Source organism: Coffea eugenioides, chromosome 3 (assembly GCF_003713205.1).
Source record: "Coffea eugenioides isolate CCC68of chromosome 3, Ceug_1.0, whole genome shotgun sequence".
Taxonomy (NCBI): Eukaryota; Viridiplantae; Streptophyta; class Magnoliopsida; order Gentianales; family Rubiaceae; genus Coffea; species Coffea eugenioides.
In genome coordinates, this window is record NC_040037.1 from 3,970,762 (window position 1) to 3,986,860 (window position 16,099).

At 36.7% G+C, this 16,099-nt stretch overlaps 2 protein-coding genes across 2 annotated transcripts; both read right to left on the reverse strand.

Annotated features, from left to right (window-relative positions):
* Positions 1 to 3,300: 3,300 nt before the first annotated feature.
* Positions 3,301 to 6,345, reverse strand: LOC113765013 (calcium-transporting ATPase 12, plasma membrane-type-like). Its single transcript, XM_027309065.1, has one exon. The coding sequence runs from the start codon at positions 6,343 to 6,345 to the stop codon at positions 3,301 to 3,303; it is 3,045 nt and encodes a 1,014-aa protein (XP_027164866.1).
* Positions 6,346 to 11,556: 5,211 nt separating this feature from the next.
* On the reverse strand, positions 11,557 to 14,723 carry LOC113764715 (putative calcium-transporting ATPase 13, plasma membrane-type). The gene has a single exon (XM_027308686.1). The coding sequence runs from the start codon at positions 14,713 to 14,715 to the stop codon at positions 11,656 to 11,658; it is 3,060 nt and encodes a 1,019-aa protein (XP_027164487.1). The 5' UTR covers positions 14,716 to 14,723; the 3' UTR covers positions 11,557 to 11,655.
* Positions 14,724 to 16,099: the final 1,376 nt, after the last annotated feature.

Genomic DNA, 16,099 nt, shown 5'->3' on the forward strand with positions numbered 1-16,099 from the left:
TACGTGAGAGACCTATGATTATTTTCGTAAAAAAAAAAAGTCAGTCAAATTGATATTACTAACATTGTGTAAGAAGAACATGTTAATGTTAAGAAGAACAACTTTGTTTAATGTTTTAGTCCATTGCTTCCATTCCATGTTAGTTGCTCTGTATCTGCAAAATTATTCATCAGTTCTACAGTCAATACCTGAAGAAAGAATTATCATTCCAATAACATTTTAAAAAATTTTCCTTCTGATGTAATTCTCTAAAGACGTTTTCTTGAATTATCTTTCGTGTTAATATGACAAAGAGCTGCTGGAGAATTAAGGATGATTTCGATAGCAAATACCCCTCAACTTTGATAAGTAAACGGCGGTGGTTAGATTAGATGCTCCCATGCTCTAACCTTACACTAATAATCGGGGATGAGTGAGGAATGTATGGTCATTTTCGTAAACAATAATGTCAGTCAAAGGGGAACATTAATTTGGCATTACTAACATAGTTTAAGGACTACATGAGCAATTTCGTTTCTTATTGTTCTTTGCCTGCAAACAGTTGTTTTTGGCTATATTTCATTGCATCATTGAGTCTTGACTGTCCTGCCTATCAAGTCCAATGTCGATTAAACTAACACAAAAAAAAAGGATTAATCTTTCATATACTGACGGGGTATATACTATTAATGTTGGATAAATGATAACTACGCAAAATTTGAATTTAAAATTCAATTTTTGCACACATGTTATGAATCAAACGGTGATGGTGTATACATTGTCAGTGTATATAATACTTACTTAAAACATAAAAAAAAACAAAAATAGCTAGACTTGGAGGTCAATGGAAGTCAACGGAGCCCCAAGTCGTCTCTCAGTCTCCCTAAGACACATTAAATGACAAATGTTTGCTCACTAACTACTGGGCAGAGAGGTGAAGCAAGTATGAACTGAATAAATTGATCAGTTGAGGTGCTACTTTGCTTAATTCAGGTTAGACATGTTTGTTTCTTCCCTCTCTGCCTCAAAATTATGCATGCATTCCAAGACAATTTACAGTTCTATTTGTTGGGTTTGTGTGAAATTGGAATTGCATGTATTGATTGTGTTTATGATGGGTTCTCTAGAGCTGCTAGTAGTATAATGCATGCTAGATTGCCTCCTTGTTGACTTCCTTTCCTGGCCTCAAAAGTTAAACCAAAAGGAGAGATGTTATATAACGTATTGTATTGTCAAACAACTACTCCAAACAGAAGAAAGTATATCTACCAGGGAGTAATAAAGCATGAATGAAAGAAATTTGAGATTTTTGCTTCATTTGGAGTGTGGGTAAAACCCATCTGAACAAATTTACTGTAGTTGAAAGCTTCTAAATTCTTATTCCATTGGACGGATTTTGAAACTTCCCTGTTATGTTTCTATTCAGCTAGATATAGGACAACCTCACTTACTGAGGATAATTATCTTAGTCAACAATCTATGCTCCATTACAGCATTTTTTTTTTGAATATTTTCCGATACATAGGCTGTCATGTTAACCAAATCAATTTAGGAGAATGAATTGGGTTTTTGCACATTTTGTTGGATTGGACGGCTGTTAAACGTTGGCTGCACCTTTGAACTTGTGTCTTGTGAACTTGGTTCTCTTATAACCAGTATGTAATCTAGTCTAGGTAATAAGATCATAGATCAATTAATGAATCCGTGGAACTAGACGGATTAGACGTTTATGGTTTTCAACTGCAACGGCAGTTTAACTTCTTCACCAGTCTTCGTTACAAATTGAATCTGGTGCCTGACTCTGAATCTGGTGCCTGACTCTAAATCTGCCCTGAACTAGGTGAGTTTGGATAGGTTTTTCAATAAGATGGCACGGAGCAAATTGTCCTTATATGATACTTGTTTACAATCCATCCTATGTTCCTCTTAAGCTTTCTGTGAGGAGCATCAGCAGGGCATTTTTCTCTGATTCTGCTGTCAGCAAATAAGTTACATCAATCCTAGATATGTATGAAGAAAAGGTGAGGTTTCCACATGTTAAAGCCAAAGAAGAAACGGAATTCACCAAGAGTTCAAATTTCTTCATGAAAATGGTATATAGAAGATACTGAATGACGCAGGCTGTCTTTACCTTAATATAGAAGACCTTGGTTAACTTGGTTCTAAACAGTTCAAACCTACTGGTCAATAAAATGAATAAAGATCACAATTAAGGTATGTCAAAATGTCTAAAAGCGAAAGATGATGTTGGAAAACCTTAGTAGAATCTCATGATTGCCATAGGAATTATGAATCACAACTGCAGGCTTATATGATATTAAAAATTTACCATGTTTTGAGTTCTAAGCTGTAAGGTTCCTGATTATCGTTTTCACTTTCAGCCAGTATCTATTCGATGATCTTCCTGTTCTGCCCACTTATTTGACGCACATATCTGAGCCCCCTGTCTCATCTGCTTCTGTGTATAAATTGTAGCCCTTTACTTTCTTTTGCAATTCAGTTCTTTTAAGTTCTATATTATATTGTCCATTTTAACCCAACCTTCTTATGTCCGTTATAAGATTTCGTTGGAGGACAACTTGATTAGTGTTCAAGCATTGTTCCTATATTCTACAGTCCCGTATAAAGCAAAGAAATATGAGCAAGCGCTATATATTTAAACTATTTTCATCCTTTCATCTGATATTTTATGACTTATGCAATCTGGGAGGTTAACTTAGATCGTTGAGGAATTGGTTTTCCTCTCTTCAGCACTTAGACCACTGCTCTGTGCTCTATGATGCACCACATGCATTAACTTATTATCAGTTTACTGTGTAATCCACAGCACCCTCTAGTAAAACATTATGTAAGAGACTTACACAGGCAAACCTTATGTCAATCGTGTGATTGATTCTGTAAAAGCGTCAATTATTGAGCATGAGAAATGAAAAATATCAGACATTACATGAAATTTGTTCTGATTATTTTTCTCAGTGATAAAAAACTGCAAAGGGTTCGGTTAAGATGATACGTAGGTCTTAAGCCACTATGATCTTTCGTACCGTAGGGATACTAAAGATAAGCAACGATAGCAAGAAAAATTTTCACGATTAGCATCAGACCTAACAGTTGAATTACAGAAGATTAATTTGCTAATAAATACTTATCAGATGGGCCCATATGAGTTTTTACTCCAGCAGCTTATAAATGTGAAGAAGAAAATGGATATTTTATCTCCTCTCGACTAGCCACCCAATTGGCCCAAGCTAGGACAGGCAATTCCAATGGCATACAATCCATTGCTTCCAAGACAGTTGCCTTTGTATCTGCTAACTCCCTTTAACAGTTACCAATCAATACCTGCAGTAGAATTATCGCTAGGATTACACCCCAAAACATTTTCCTTTTATGTATCCCTTTGAAGAAGTTTCCTTCAACTCTTTTCGTGTTGAATATGACAAAGATCTCCCAGAGAACAAGGATGTTGAAGATCATGGTGTCCTTTATTTTGGCATCCAGGTTGAAGGTTGATTGACCTTTGAACTGTATGGTCAGGAGAACAATGATAGGATAGACAGCTTGTCCCACTATATTCTTCCACATGATGCTGGTTATAAATGGACGCTTCTGGTTGACTGGTGGCAATTGTCTGAGCTCTTCTGGTGGTTCCTCAATGGTGATAGCAAGCGCAGCCAATGCACCAACTATCAACTTCACCCATAGTACTTGAAATGCTGCATATGGGACTTTACCTGATGAAATGGCTGCAACAATATTGATAGTTGGAGGTTCTTTAGCAGAAACTGCTGTTACGAAGTCTATCACAAGACAAGCAATGCTAACAGAAAGTTGGAACTGTGCGTACATCTGGATTTTGTGATACATACCTCTACCCCACCTCAATACTCTGGCTACAGAAACAAAATTATCATCCAAAATGATAATATCCGAGTTCTCCTTTGCTTGGCTAGTCCCTTGAATTCCCAGAGAGAGACCTGCATCAGCTTCCCTTAGCACAGTTGCGTCCCCTATGCTATGTCCAGTAACTGCAACGACGTGGCCTCTCTCTTTCAAGCCTTGGACCATGTGAAGTTTATCCAAAGTAGAAGCTCGTGCCATCACACGGATTGTGCCACATTTCTCTTTTATCTCTGTTTCTGCATTACTTTGCAAGCTTTGACGGTCCACTAATTCTCCTGTTGTCTCATCTTGAGTTGGATCAATAATACCACATTCAATGGCTATGGCTCTAGCAGTGGGAAGATCATTTCTTGTGACCAGTTTGATGTCCACTTCTGCTTCCCGGCAGTCCATCACAGCCTTTTGTACCTCTGGCCGACATGGGCATTTCAAGCCTAGGCACCCTATGAAAGCTGAGTTTTCATCACTATGTTCTTCTGACACTTCTTTATGTGCAAAAGCTACGCAACTGAGACCATTAGACTTCATCTTCTGAAATATTTGCTCCAAGTTTCTTTTTGCATCAATAGACATAGGTTGGACGATCCCATCTTCATCATAATATTGCGAGCACGTGGCCAGTATGATTTTTGGTTGGCCTTTCTGGTGCACATGAATAGTATCACTGGTATTCCTCTTGATCCATATGCTACTTTGAGTGTTCTCAGAATTGAAGCTTTCTGGACTGTGAACGGCACAATTTGCTCGAACTTGTTCAACATTGACTCCCATATCTTGGACACTCCACGCCTGAATTGTACTGTGAACTTGACTCTCAAAAAGTTCAATGGGAGATCCTGATGAGGCTTCAGTGCTTCTTAAAAGCATACCTTCACGGAGCAGTCCAAGAACATTTCTTGGGATGATTGAGGAAGTTCCTGCATTGAGAAGCTTGTTGTCGAAACAAAATTGGCTTACTATCAGATGATTCAAGGTAAGACTTCCTCTTTCATCTGTGCAGATTACATCTGCGGAACCAACTGCTTCACAGGCTGAAAGATTTCTTACTAGTGCCTTTTGAGATGCCATCCTGTTGGTTGAGTAAGCAATGGTTATCATGACAGCTAGGAGCAAACCTTCAGGGATGGCAGTTGCAGCAATAGCAACTGGGGTGGCTAGGATCCCTATCAGATCATTGCAGACTTCATGGATATTTGTCTTCCCTGCAGTGAAGTCTGATTTTCCATCCTCATTCCGCATATTCCCGACAAAGTAACGAACAAGCAGTACTACCAGCACCAAGGAAGCAACCATTAAACCGACTTTAGATATTTGTATCGTCAGCTCACGTAGCTTCCTTTGTAATGGAGTTCTTTCCTCAATATCATAGCTTTTTGAGCTCAGCATCTTCCCCCATTCTGTGTTGATGCCGACTGCAGTCACAAGCATTCGAGCAGAACCGTTGATCACCTTCGTGCCAGAGAGAAAGAATGGATTACAGCTTTCATTGATTTCGACTGATTCCCTCCAAGCTGCGATGCATGACTCGTTCACCTGTAAAGGGTTCCCATCTATGAATAAGCCATCAGCAGGAACTTGGTCTCCAGTCTTCAAACAAATAATATCCCCAACAACGGCTTCAAACACTGAGATGCGCATCTGTTGCCCATTTCTGATGACGGAGACTGAGAATTTGTCACGAGCTTTCCATAGCTTAAAGAATTGTCTTCTTGGCCAGAGGTTACTCGTGGCAGTCACCATGATCACAAGAATGACAGCGACAAATATGCTTCCCCCATCAGACCATCCTCTCCGCCCATGACGTGTTATACCAAAACAGACTGAAAGTGTTGCACAGACAAGTAGGATAATAATGATGGGATCTCTGACGGTCTCAAGCACAATGGGTAAAGTTTTTGGAGTTGGCTTCTGGATAGTGTTTGAACCAAAGTTATGGCGCCTACGTGCAATTTCCTCATCATCACCTTGGATACCGCTTTCAGCATCGGATTTGAGATATGAGGCAACTCCTGGAACGCCTCCAAGCTGATGAAGCTGCTCGATGTTTTTGTGGCGGGCAAGCTCAGATAGGCATTCTGGTGTAACAATTTTTTTCACGGGAGTAGGCTCAGATAAGCGTTCTGGCATAACATCGATAACTGTATCAAACGGAGATGGTAAAGGATTGTCCAACAGCCCGCTTTGGTTCCCAGGTGCAATATCTTTTGCTCGACAGAAGGCATTGATGCTATAGAGCGTTGTCCAAAATGCCCGCAACCTCTTCTGGGCATCGAAAACTATGGGTGTCAACTCTACTCCGTCGTTGACTACTACTTCCTCTTTTACAGAAGAGAAGCGTCTGATGCTCCGGACGGTGATAGATATGACTCGCCACCTCTTCTGGACTTGGCACCTCTTCTGGGCTCGAGTGGGAAGTAGTGGCGACTCGACAGCATTGAAACTTGCTTCTGAAGTGTCGCTCATTATTGATTTTTTTTTTTTTTTGTGGGGGACAAAAAGAGGTAGTTTTGAACGTTGTCAGTTTATTCTTGAGTATCAGATTGATGTCACTGCCTGTATTTATACATATTTGAGATAGAGAGGAAATAGCACTTTCCTTCGAATTTACCGTGTTTGATCACCACCACTGAGGAGGAAACATGGACGAAGTTTCGTCCATTCCCTCGTATATATATTTTTTATGTAGCAAATTAGTGATCGTCTCTTTTGGCTTCTCTCTTCTGTTCTGTAGCTATTTGTCAACCTGAGTTTTGGTTCCTGGCAGTTGTTATGGGGATAAGACATTAATGATTTCACCAATCTTATTATGTTTTCATCGTCAGCAGAAAAGTCGCTGTCTTTGTACGATACCCCTCGTCACAACATCACTATATATATAGCGTCAGCTTCTACGAGTCATGCATCATGGATCTGCATGCCTCAACATACGGAAGTCTCTGTATAATTCTGCTGGTTGATTAACATACTATGTAATTAAGGTGGCATTACTAACTTTCAAGCTTTTTATTTGTTACAGAAAAAAAATCCCTTTCCTTGTTCGCAAAATTCAATTCTTTTTTACTTTCTTTGCTCCCCTTATAAGGTTCAAAATTTTCCTTAAACAACAACGACAACAATAAAAGTAGTAGTGAATGACCTCTTTTCTTCCTGGATGACAATGCTGCAAATTCTTGCACTAAAGTAATTTTTGCCGATGCCTCGAAGGAATTACTTGCTCATAATGGGACCAATCATCTTGGAATCATTAGGCACTGTAATATGACTTCTTTGAATGTGTAGCAACTTAATTACGACTTCTTCAAATATAGCTGTCGACTGGCCTTTGATGAATTCGTGTAGGAGCTGTCGCAGTAGCAAGGATTCTTAAAAAGTTTCACAACTTTGATTGGCCCAAAAAAAAAATTATATATATATATATACACACACACACGACTCATATTACAATTTGGATGCAAAGCTATCTTTTTGACTATCTTTAAACAATTTGGCAGCTTTTGTTAAGTCTGAGATCACAACTCTGTCATATGTTTAGGGCCATTTAGAATGCTATTTTTTGAAGTTTTTATTGAAAATTGTATCAAAGTGATCTGATGTATGTCAATGACGGAGCCAAGGGGTGCCGAGGGGGGTCATAGCCCCCCTCTAAGTTTTGAAAATTTTAATTAATAATATCGAAATATATGTGTAAAACAAAGTTGACCCCCTTAATTTTTTACAATGTTAGTTTCTATTATGAAATTTTCAAAGCCTAAATATATGATTTTATGATCCATAGTAAATTGACCCAATTTGATATATTATAATAAAATGACCTAATACATAATTATCAATGGGTTAAAACAAAAATAAGCACTTTATTGGTATATATATATACAACTTAGTCCAATTGATTAGACTTGTTCTCACTCCTATTCCTATATCAACTGCAACTACAGAATGTGCATTTCTGATTATGAAGATAGTCAAGACAAAAGCTCCGAAATAAGCTCAAAGATAATTTATTGAAAGATTGCCTAATTGTTTACATAGAAAAGAAAGTTATTGAAAAATTTAGCATTGATTTAATCATAGATGAATTTATTTCTATGAAAGTAGTCAGTTTTATATTACATAGTTATATATATATATATTGCATAGGTGACGTATTGGAGCATCTTATCATAATGTGCAACTTGGGTGGTTTGTGATGTTATAAAATATTTAATCAAATGTTATTTCTTGTCTTAATTTTTGTTATGACTATGTTGTATATTATAAAATAGAAAAATACCTTTATAATTAATGTTAACATTTGATGTTTTTAGATGTCATATATTTGAATAGATGAAAATTATTTTGATTTTCAGATATCATATATTTAAATAGATGAAAATTATTTTGAACATAACACATTAAGATAATTTTGTTAGGAAAAATTTTGGCCCCCTAGAAAAAAGTTTTGGCTCCGTCACTGTTATATGAGAAGTAAAAAAGTGATTGAAAAGTGTGTTTACGGAAAAAGTTTTAAAAAAATGCCTTCAATTGCGGATTGAATACAGAAGTTTCCTAGGAATTACGCTGAGGTAACAGAACCCTTCCCTAGCTCTAGTTTCCTTTTTGCACAAGTTTTCTTGGCTCGAATGGAATTTCCTTTCCATTTCCTTGGACCCTGCTTGAAACGTACGAGGAAATTTGACTTGTTTTCCACCTATGCTTATCATGTCAATGCATGCTGCTGTCTCATCCAAATTTGCTTCATCTCATGTTAATTTCAATTCATCTATGGTGTCGATACAAAAAATTTATTCTACATAAAGTGTAGGATCATTTCGTACTGAATTTCCAGCAAATTTGTTCGAGAAAAACCAACCCACCAGGCAAAAGTAGCCGAACGAGATGCTGGCAGGGGAAATTTACATGTTTCTCATTCTTAAAGGTTAACAATATTCATGTGAGACTTGATTTCTATCAAGTATTCATATTGATAACAATATTCATGTGAGAAATTAGAAGTTACGGGTTACATGTAGTCTCTTATAATAATTAGGGAAAATGACATGTTTCATCCTTCACATTTCGCAAAAATATTCTTTTCATCCCTCACTTTTATAATGAAGCAAATTCGTCCCTGGCATTTAAAAATTAAAACTATTACATCCCTTAACCTAATTTTCAATCTGAATCAAACCATTCAATAACCCAGTAATAAATTTCAGAAATAAAATTGATAGATCACTCGGTCAATTTCATCATATTCACATGACATTTATTAAACCAAAAAAATAAAAATTATAACATAAAAAAGGTACATTCTTTGTTTTGGAATAGTAGAGTTTTTTTTTTTTGTGGTAATCTTTTCAATGCACCGGATAGTATATTTCGCTTTGCGAAAATCTTTTCATGCACCGATAGTATATCCGCTTGCGAATCTAGATGTGTATCATAAATATAAATTTTGGTGTTTAAATTTAAATTGAAATGATATTGGCGGTACTATAAAACTATCAGTGTATACAATGATGATGTAGGAAAGATTAATCTTTCTTTTTTATGTTATAATTTTTTATTTTTTCTTTTTGGGTTCATTAAATTTTACATAAATATCAAGTAGAGGTAATCAAGTAATCTACCAATTACACCCCAAAATTTGTAATCAGGTTAATTGGTGGTTTGATTTAGATTGAAATTTGGGTTCAGGGATGTAAGAACTTCAGTTTTTAAATGTGAAGGACGAAATTGCTTCGTTTTAAAAGTGAGGGACGAAAAGAATATTTTTGTAAAATGTGAAGGATGAAACCGATCATTTTCCCTAATAATTATATCATACAATCATAACATGGGTTGGCGATATTTCGGAGCAAATTTTTCTCAAATGCTAAGATTATCCTCAATCAATCAACTCTAATTTCTCTCAATTACTTCTCTTCTTCTTCTTCTTCTTCTTCTCTCTCTCTCTCTCTCTCTCTCACTGACTTTAATTCATCAATTATATTCATGATTTACGAAATTGGTCTTGACTTTAATAGTTTCTCATATACTGATTCTACATGCTCTTATATTTTTTGCATTTTTAAATTGCTACCCAAAATGTTCTTTTTTCAAACACAGCGTAATTTAAGCCAAAGTAAATAATAGTTTAACTTGAAAATAATCTCAAAAATAACCTTACTTTCCCTTCAATATTCATGGGATATATAAAGTAATGTAATTTAAAATTACTTTCATCTAATTTTTAGACAATATGAATACTTGATAGAAATCAAGTCTCACATGTTGTTTGGATTGTAAGTTATTTGGGATATTTCTACTGTAGCACTTTTTGTGATGTGATGTATGTGAGATAAAAAGGAAATTGGGAAGATAAAAAGGTGTATTGGAAATTGTAATGATGATGTAAGCAAATAAAATTGGGGAAATAATGCTCAATCCAAACAAAATTCTTTGTTGAGAAATCTTGAGAAAAATCTTGAAAGTTGTTTAGCCCAATTATACACAGTTTCCTTGTTCTTTTATCTCCCTTAACATATACTACTAGCATACATAAATTGCATAGCCAGTTCAACTAAGTTATGGAACTTCAATTTGCCCATTATAAGTTTTAATTTTGGATCAATCTTTCCAACACTGTCAATTTATACATTTACAGGTTTAGATACATGTCACATTATCTCAATTGAATTTAAATATCAAATTTTATATATGTAACATGCATCTAAATCCGCCAAGATAATAGTGACCGTGTACAAAACATTTATCCTTTAATTTTACCATTTTTGTCTTAAAGTCGTATTGTTCCTTCAAATTCTGTTATCACGTGGTGGCTACTTCTTCTTGGCTACATATCAATGGGCTTGGGTTTGAGAAACATCTCAGTCTTTAGACGTCCAAAATGATTTGTCTAAGTCATTGAACCACGTTGGGCCCAAATTCGTCAATTAGACTTTATGGATCTTGGCTATTCTTTATATTCATTAGCAGAAAATCATGAGTTTGCTTATGAATATTGCGAATAGCTCAAGAAGCAAGAATTTGTAATATGTATCCCAATGTTATGGTGGAGTCTAATCATTTTCTAAACTAACAAATCAGCATAAACTACTACGAAACTTTGTGATATTGCTGTTTTCCTAATAACAAATAGTAGAAGTTGTTTGATTTATTGGTAAGTGTAAATATTGAACTCAGCAAGAATTTACCACAAAAGTACATTACAGAAGCAAACTACAGAAGATATTAAAACGAAACTTTGAGCACACTACTCCATTATACATGCATTTGAAGTTGTTGGTTTTTTTTTTTTTTTTGCAAAAAAAGCTTATAAGAGACTTGTATTGAATCTTAAAATGAACTTATGTTATTCATTCATCAAGTTACAATTTATAATGATTACAAGTAGTAAACTAACAAAATATCATATTATCCTAAAAATCTCAACAAAAACTACTTGATAACATGCAAATCTTAGCTAAAATATTTAATAACAAATCAATATGATTTTTTGATTAATAAATATTCTTATTCTTCTGCTAACTAGTTACGCTCCGTTTGGATTGGCCATTTTTTTAAAATAAGTTTTTTAAATATAATGCTACAATAATACACAATAACTCAAAAAACATCTCATCCATACAATATATCAAATATTTCAAAAAAATTTTATTATAAAAATTTTTCATATATACTGCTACAATAAAATTTTCAAAAACACCCCAAAAAATAGTTAATCCAAACGGAGCATAATTATTCTGAACCTAAATATAATCTAGTAAATTTTGTAGGAAAAGTTGACATATTTCAACAGAAGTTCTTCCACTTGAGATAACTGAACACTGGTCTGTCCGGAACAGGCATGCACTTAACAATCCAGCCAATTGGCCAGGATGCAGCTGCGATTCCTATACAAGCTCCCCATTGCCCCCAATTCAACCTTTCTGTATTAGCAAACCTCTTCAAAAACTCCACCATCACCACTTGAAGAATAATTGTTACTCCAATAATTCCCAAGAACAACTTGTTCCTGTGTATCCCCTCAAACACATTCTTACTCTCAAGTTTCCTTGCGTTGAACTCATTGAACACTTGGCAAAGAACAAAAGTGTTGAAGATCAACGTAGCGTTTACCTTTTCGCTAACACCAAAGATTGATTTTCCTTTGAACTGTAATGTCAGCAAAACTGTTATCTGATACAAGGCTTGAGACATTAAGTTCCTCCACATGATGTTGGTGATGAGGGATTCAGTACGCCCCACTGGAGGCTTGTCCATGAGATCCTTTGTTGGTCTTTCTGTTGCTAGTGCTAAGGCTCCAAGAGTATCCATGATGAGATTTACCCACAAGAGTTGAACTGCTGTTAATGGTACTTCTCCAGCTGAAATTGCTGCTACAAAGTTGATCACTAGAGCTGCCACATTCACCGTGAGTTGGAACTGAATAAATTTCTGGATATTGCTGTATACACACCTTCCCCATGTAAGCACTGTGGCAACAGAAGCAAAATTGTCATCCAAAATGACAATATCTGAACTCTCCTTGGCGACTTCAGTGCCTTGAATCCCCATAGAAAGTCCTATATCAGCTTCTTTCAATGCTGGCGCGTCGTTTGTTCCATCTCCAGTCACCGCTACAACATGACCTTTCTCTTTTAAGCATTTCACCATGAGATGCTTGTCAAAAGGAGACGATCTCGCCATTACAACAATTTTATCAACTTTTTCCATCCGTTCCTCATCTGTGTAGTTGCGAAATTCAACACCTTCTACCACCAATTCAACGTTAGCCTCAAGATCAGGCTGAAGTATTCCACATTCGGCGGCTATTGCTCTTGCAGTGAAGACATTGTCGCCGGTGATCATTTTGATCTTCACACCAGCATATTGACAATCTTCCACAGCTTTCTTCACACCGGGGCGACAGGGATCCTTTAGGCCTACAATCCCCAAAAGGATCAAGTTTCTGTCTTCTAATGTTTGCTGTATTTCTCCACTGGCATCATTGGCTTCTGTTATTTGCTTGTGAGCAAATGCAATGCATCTCAGACTGCTAGCAGCCATGCCCTGTATTATTTCTTCAAATTTCTTCCTCTCAAGATGATCAAGCAATGTCACTTCTCCTTCAAGGTTGTAGTAATGCGAGCACATTGCTAGTATCATTTCAGCAGCTCCTTTCCAGTGGACATGAATCGAGTTATCCACCATTTTCTTCATCAACACTCCACTTCTTTTCTTCTGGGAATTGAATGCTTCGACATGAAGAATGGAGCAATTCTGTTTTACTCTCTCCATGTCCATATTTAATTCCATCACAGCCCAAGACAGAATTGCTTTCTCAGTAGGACTTCCTGAGAACTCGAGGCCCTCAGTTCCTAAATTAATCGACCTATAAACACTTCCTGTTGTGTTTAGGCTCACAGCTTCACGAAGCAATTTAAGAACATTGGTTGAGATAGAAAGGTAGCTATCATTCTCTACTGATTCCTTTCCCAGCCAAAATTTTGTTACTGTCATTCTATTTAGAGTAAGAGTACCTGTTTTGTCTGTACAGATGGTTGTAGCAGAGCCCATTGTTTCACAAGCAGAAAGCTTTCTCACCATTGCTTGATCAGCCATCATTCTCTTCATCGAGTAAGCAAGTGTAAGTGTTACAGCCAGAGGCAAACCTTCTGGAATTGCAACAACTACAATTGTTACAGCTGCAGCAATAATTTTCACCACAGCATTGATCACATCATCAGCCTTTGTTTTGCTGCCATTGTACTCCTTGATTCCATTCGCGTCCTTTGTATAACCAGTGAAGTAGCGAACTAATAGCACCAAAAGAACTAAGAAAGCAACTGCTAAACCAACTTTACCAATTGCTGAAGTTAGCTTATTGAGGCGCGATTGAAGTGGAGTTTTCTCATTGGAGTCCTGGCTAACAGAGCTCATCATTTCCCCCCAAGTTGTGTTCATTCCAACAGAAGTAACAAGCATCTGACCATATCCATCAGCTACTTTGGTACCAGAAGTCAAGAATGGATTCTGGTTTTGATTAACTTCTAGATGATCACTTTCTCCAGTCATGCTTGACTCATCAATGCTTAAGGAATGCCCCTCCAAGAGTAATCCATCAGCAGGTACCTGATCACCAATCTTCAAGCGAACAACATCTCCAACAACAATTTCAAAGATTGAAATTTGCCGTCTCCTGCCATTTCTCACAACTTCAACTGGGATATTGCTGCTGACCTTGGAAAGCTTCTCAAATTGCCGGTTCTGCCTAAAATTACTGATAGCTGAAACAGAAATGACAAGAAAAACAGCAACAAATATACTTCCACCATCATACCATCCTTCTTTCGGACCATTCTCTTTTATCCCAAAACTAAGAGATAGTGCAGCACATGCCAAAAGAATGGCAATTGTAGGATCTTGAAAAGCTTCCCAAACAAAATGGAAGAATCCCTTTTTGGGAGGCTTACGATATGTGTTGCTACCAAAAGCTTCAGTTCTGCGTAAAATATCTTCGGCATCATCACCATTTAATCCATGCTGAACTTCAGTATTGAGAGAAGTAGCTATACCTTGAATACCACCTAATTGGTCAAGCTGACCAAGGCTTTTCTCCTTGACAAGCTTTGTTAGAGTTGTCTGATCAACCTTGCAAGGGCTGGGGGGAACTTCGGCGATATCGATGATAACTGCGTGTGAAGGTACTGGTGAAATCTTGCTCTTTCTACGACTAAGAACATTTTTGAGGGCCCTTGAACAATATATGGTCAGAAAAGCAGAGCCCCATTTCTTTTTGGTTTTGTTGAGTTTACTAAGGCGCACAACCAGGTTAATGCAGGACAAATTTGCATCAACTGTTGAAGGCATAATTTCGAAAGCCAATGATAGCTGGCAAGAAAAAGAATGTTAAGATTTTCAATCTCACACAAGATAAAAGACAAGGTTCAGAAATCGGAGGGAGATAACGGAACGAGATAAAAGCTAATCGTTCAGGATCTCAACCAATTTGACTAACTGCATGAAAAGATTTTAGAAAACCTGTTGCATGAGTTGGGTGTGTTGGTTGATGCAATACCCGGTGCTGATTGTATTTATAGAATCAGAAGCATATGATGTGAACCGTCATGCATAAAGCATCTGTTTCTTTCTCGCTTTAATAATCCGAAGGTCTAATACATTTGAACCTTGGCTTTTCAAATGTAATGAGCAAGACTTTAAACGTAAAAGAAAAGGACGAGTGAAAAGAGCTGGAAATTACTGGTAATCATCCCAAATACTAATGAGCTGTGTTTATTCCAAGTAGTGTGTTTATTCCAGGATAAGAATCTAATACTTAGAATGGGAAAAACAAGGCGGTTGTAACGTGTGCGACGCGCCACGCGGTTTCTTCACTGCCACGTTTTCTTTATCTTCGTTTGTTCATTTAATTTTTTTTTTCTTGTTTGGGAGATAATTTTCCTTAAGAGGTCTATTAAAAGATTGAACAAGCGCGTAGTCACTTTGATTTTGTTCAAACAAAAATCACCCTCCAATTAAATTTATTATTCTCAATATAAAACTTAACGTACCATTTGAAGTGAAGGCATACACATTCATAATTAATTATTATTGACTCTATCCTCTAACCTAATTTGATTTTTACAAATAAATTAACACATGAGCCGCTTTCAAATGAGCCTTGTCTTCTAAGCAATTTCCAGCAAAAACGCGTTTAGGTAACTGAAAAATGTGATCACGAAAAATGATGTAATTTTTCGACGCTGTCCAAACAAGGCCTCAGCCTCTTAAGAATATAAACATAAAACCAGCAGGATGGATTTCCCACATCAGTTTTGCATGTAGGGAACGTGGGAAAAAAAAGACGGCCGTTGCCAGATTTTCGTTGGCCAACTCTCTGCCTTTGTGGTAGATGTTGTGTACCTAATACCGACATCTGCATTAACTAAAACACCCAACTTTCTCATCGGTCCCAATTTGTTTGCAAACAAATGTAACGTCCTTAGAGCTTCTAAGTTTTTGAGTCATAACAGTTGGTTCCTGCCGATGTCACTATGGTTACTCGATAGTTCCCATGCAAACTATTTGAAGCCTGTTGTCATTTCACTGCCAATATTAGTCATAAAATGCTCCCAAAAGTCAATTATTTTGGCCTCTTAATTCAGAGGCTAATCTTATGTACCTTCCGATGTAATCTTATAAGCACCAGCAAGAATTTATACTACTAGTTGGAAATGACCTCGGAAACTGCAGC

What these genes read in the sequence shown, in the direction of transcription:
- LOC113765013 (XM_027309065.1), bottom strand. Translation starts at nt 6,345, where the DNA reads ATGAGCGACACTTCAGAAGCAAGTTTCAATGCTGTCGAGTCGCCACTA.
- LOC113764715 (XM_027308686.1), bottom strand. Translation starts at nt 14,715, where the DNA reads ATGCCTTCAACAGTTGATGCAAATTTGTCCTGCATTAACCTGGTTGTG.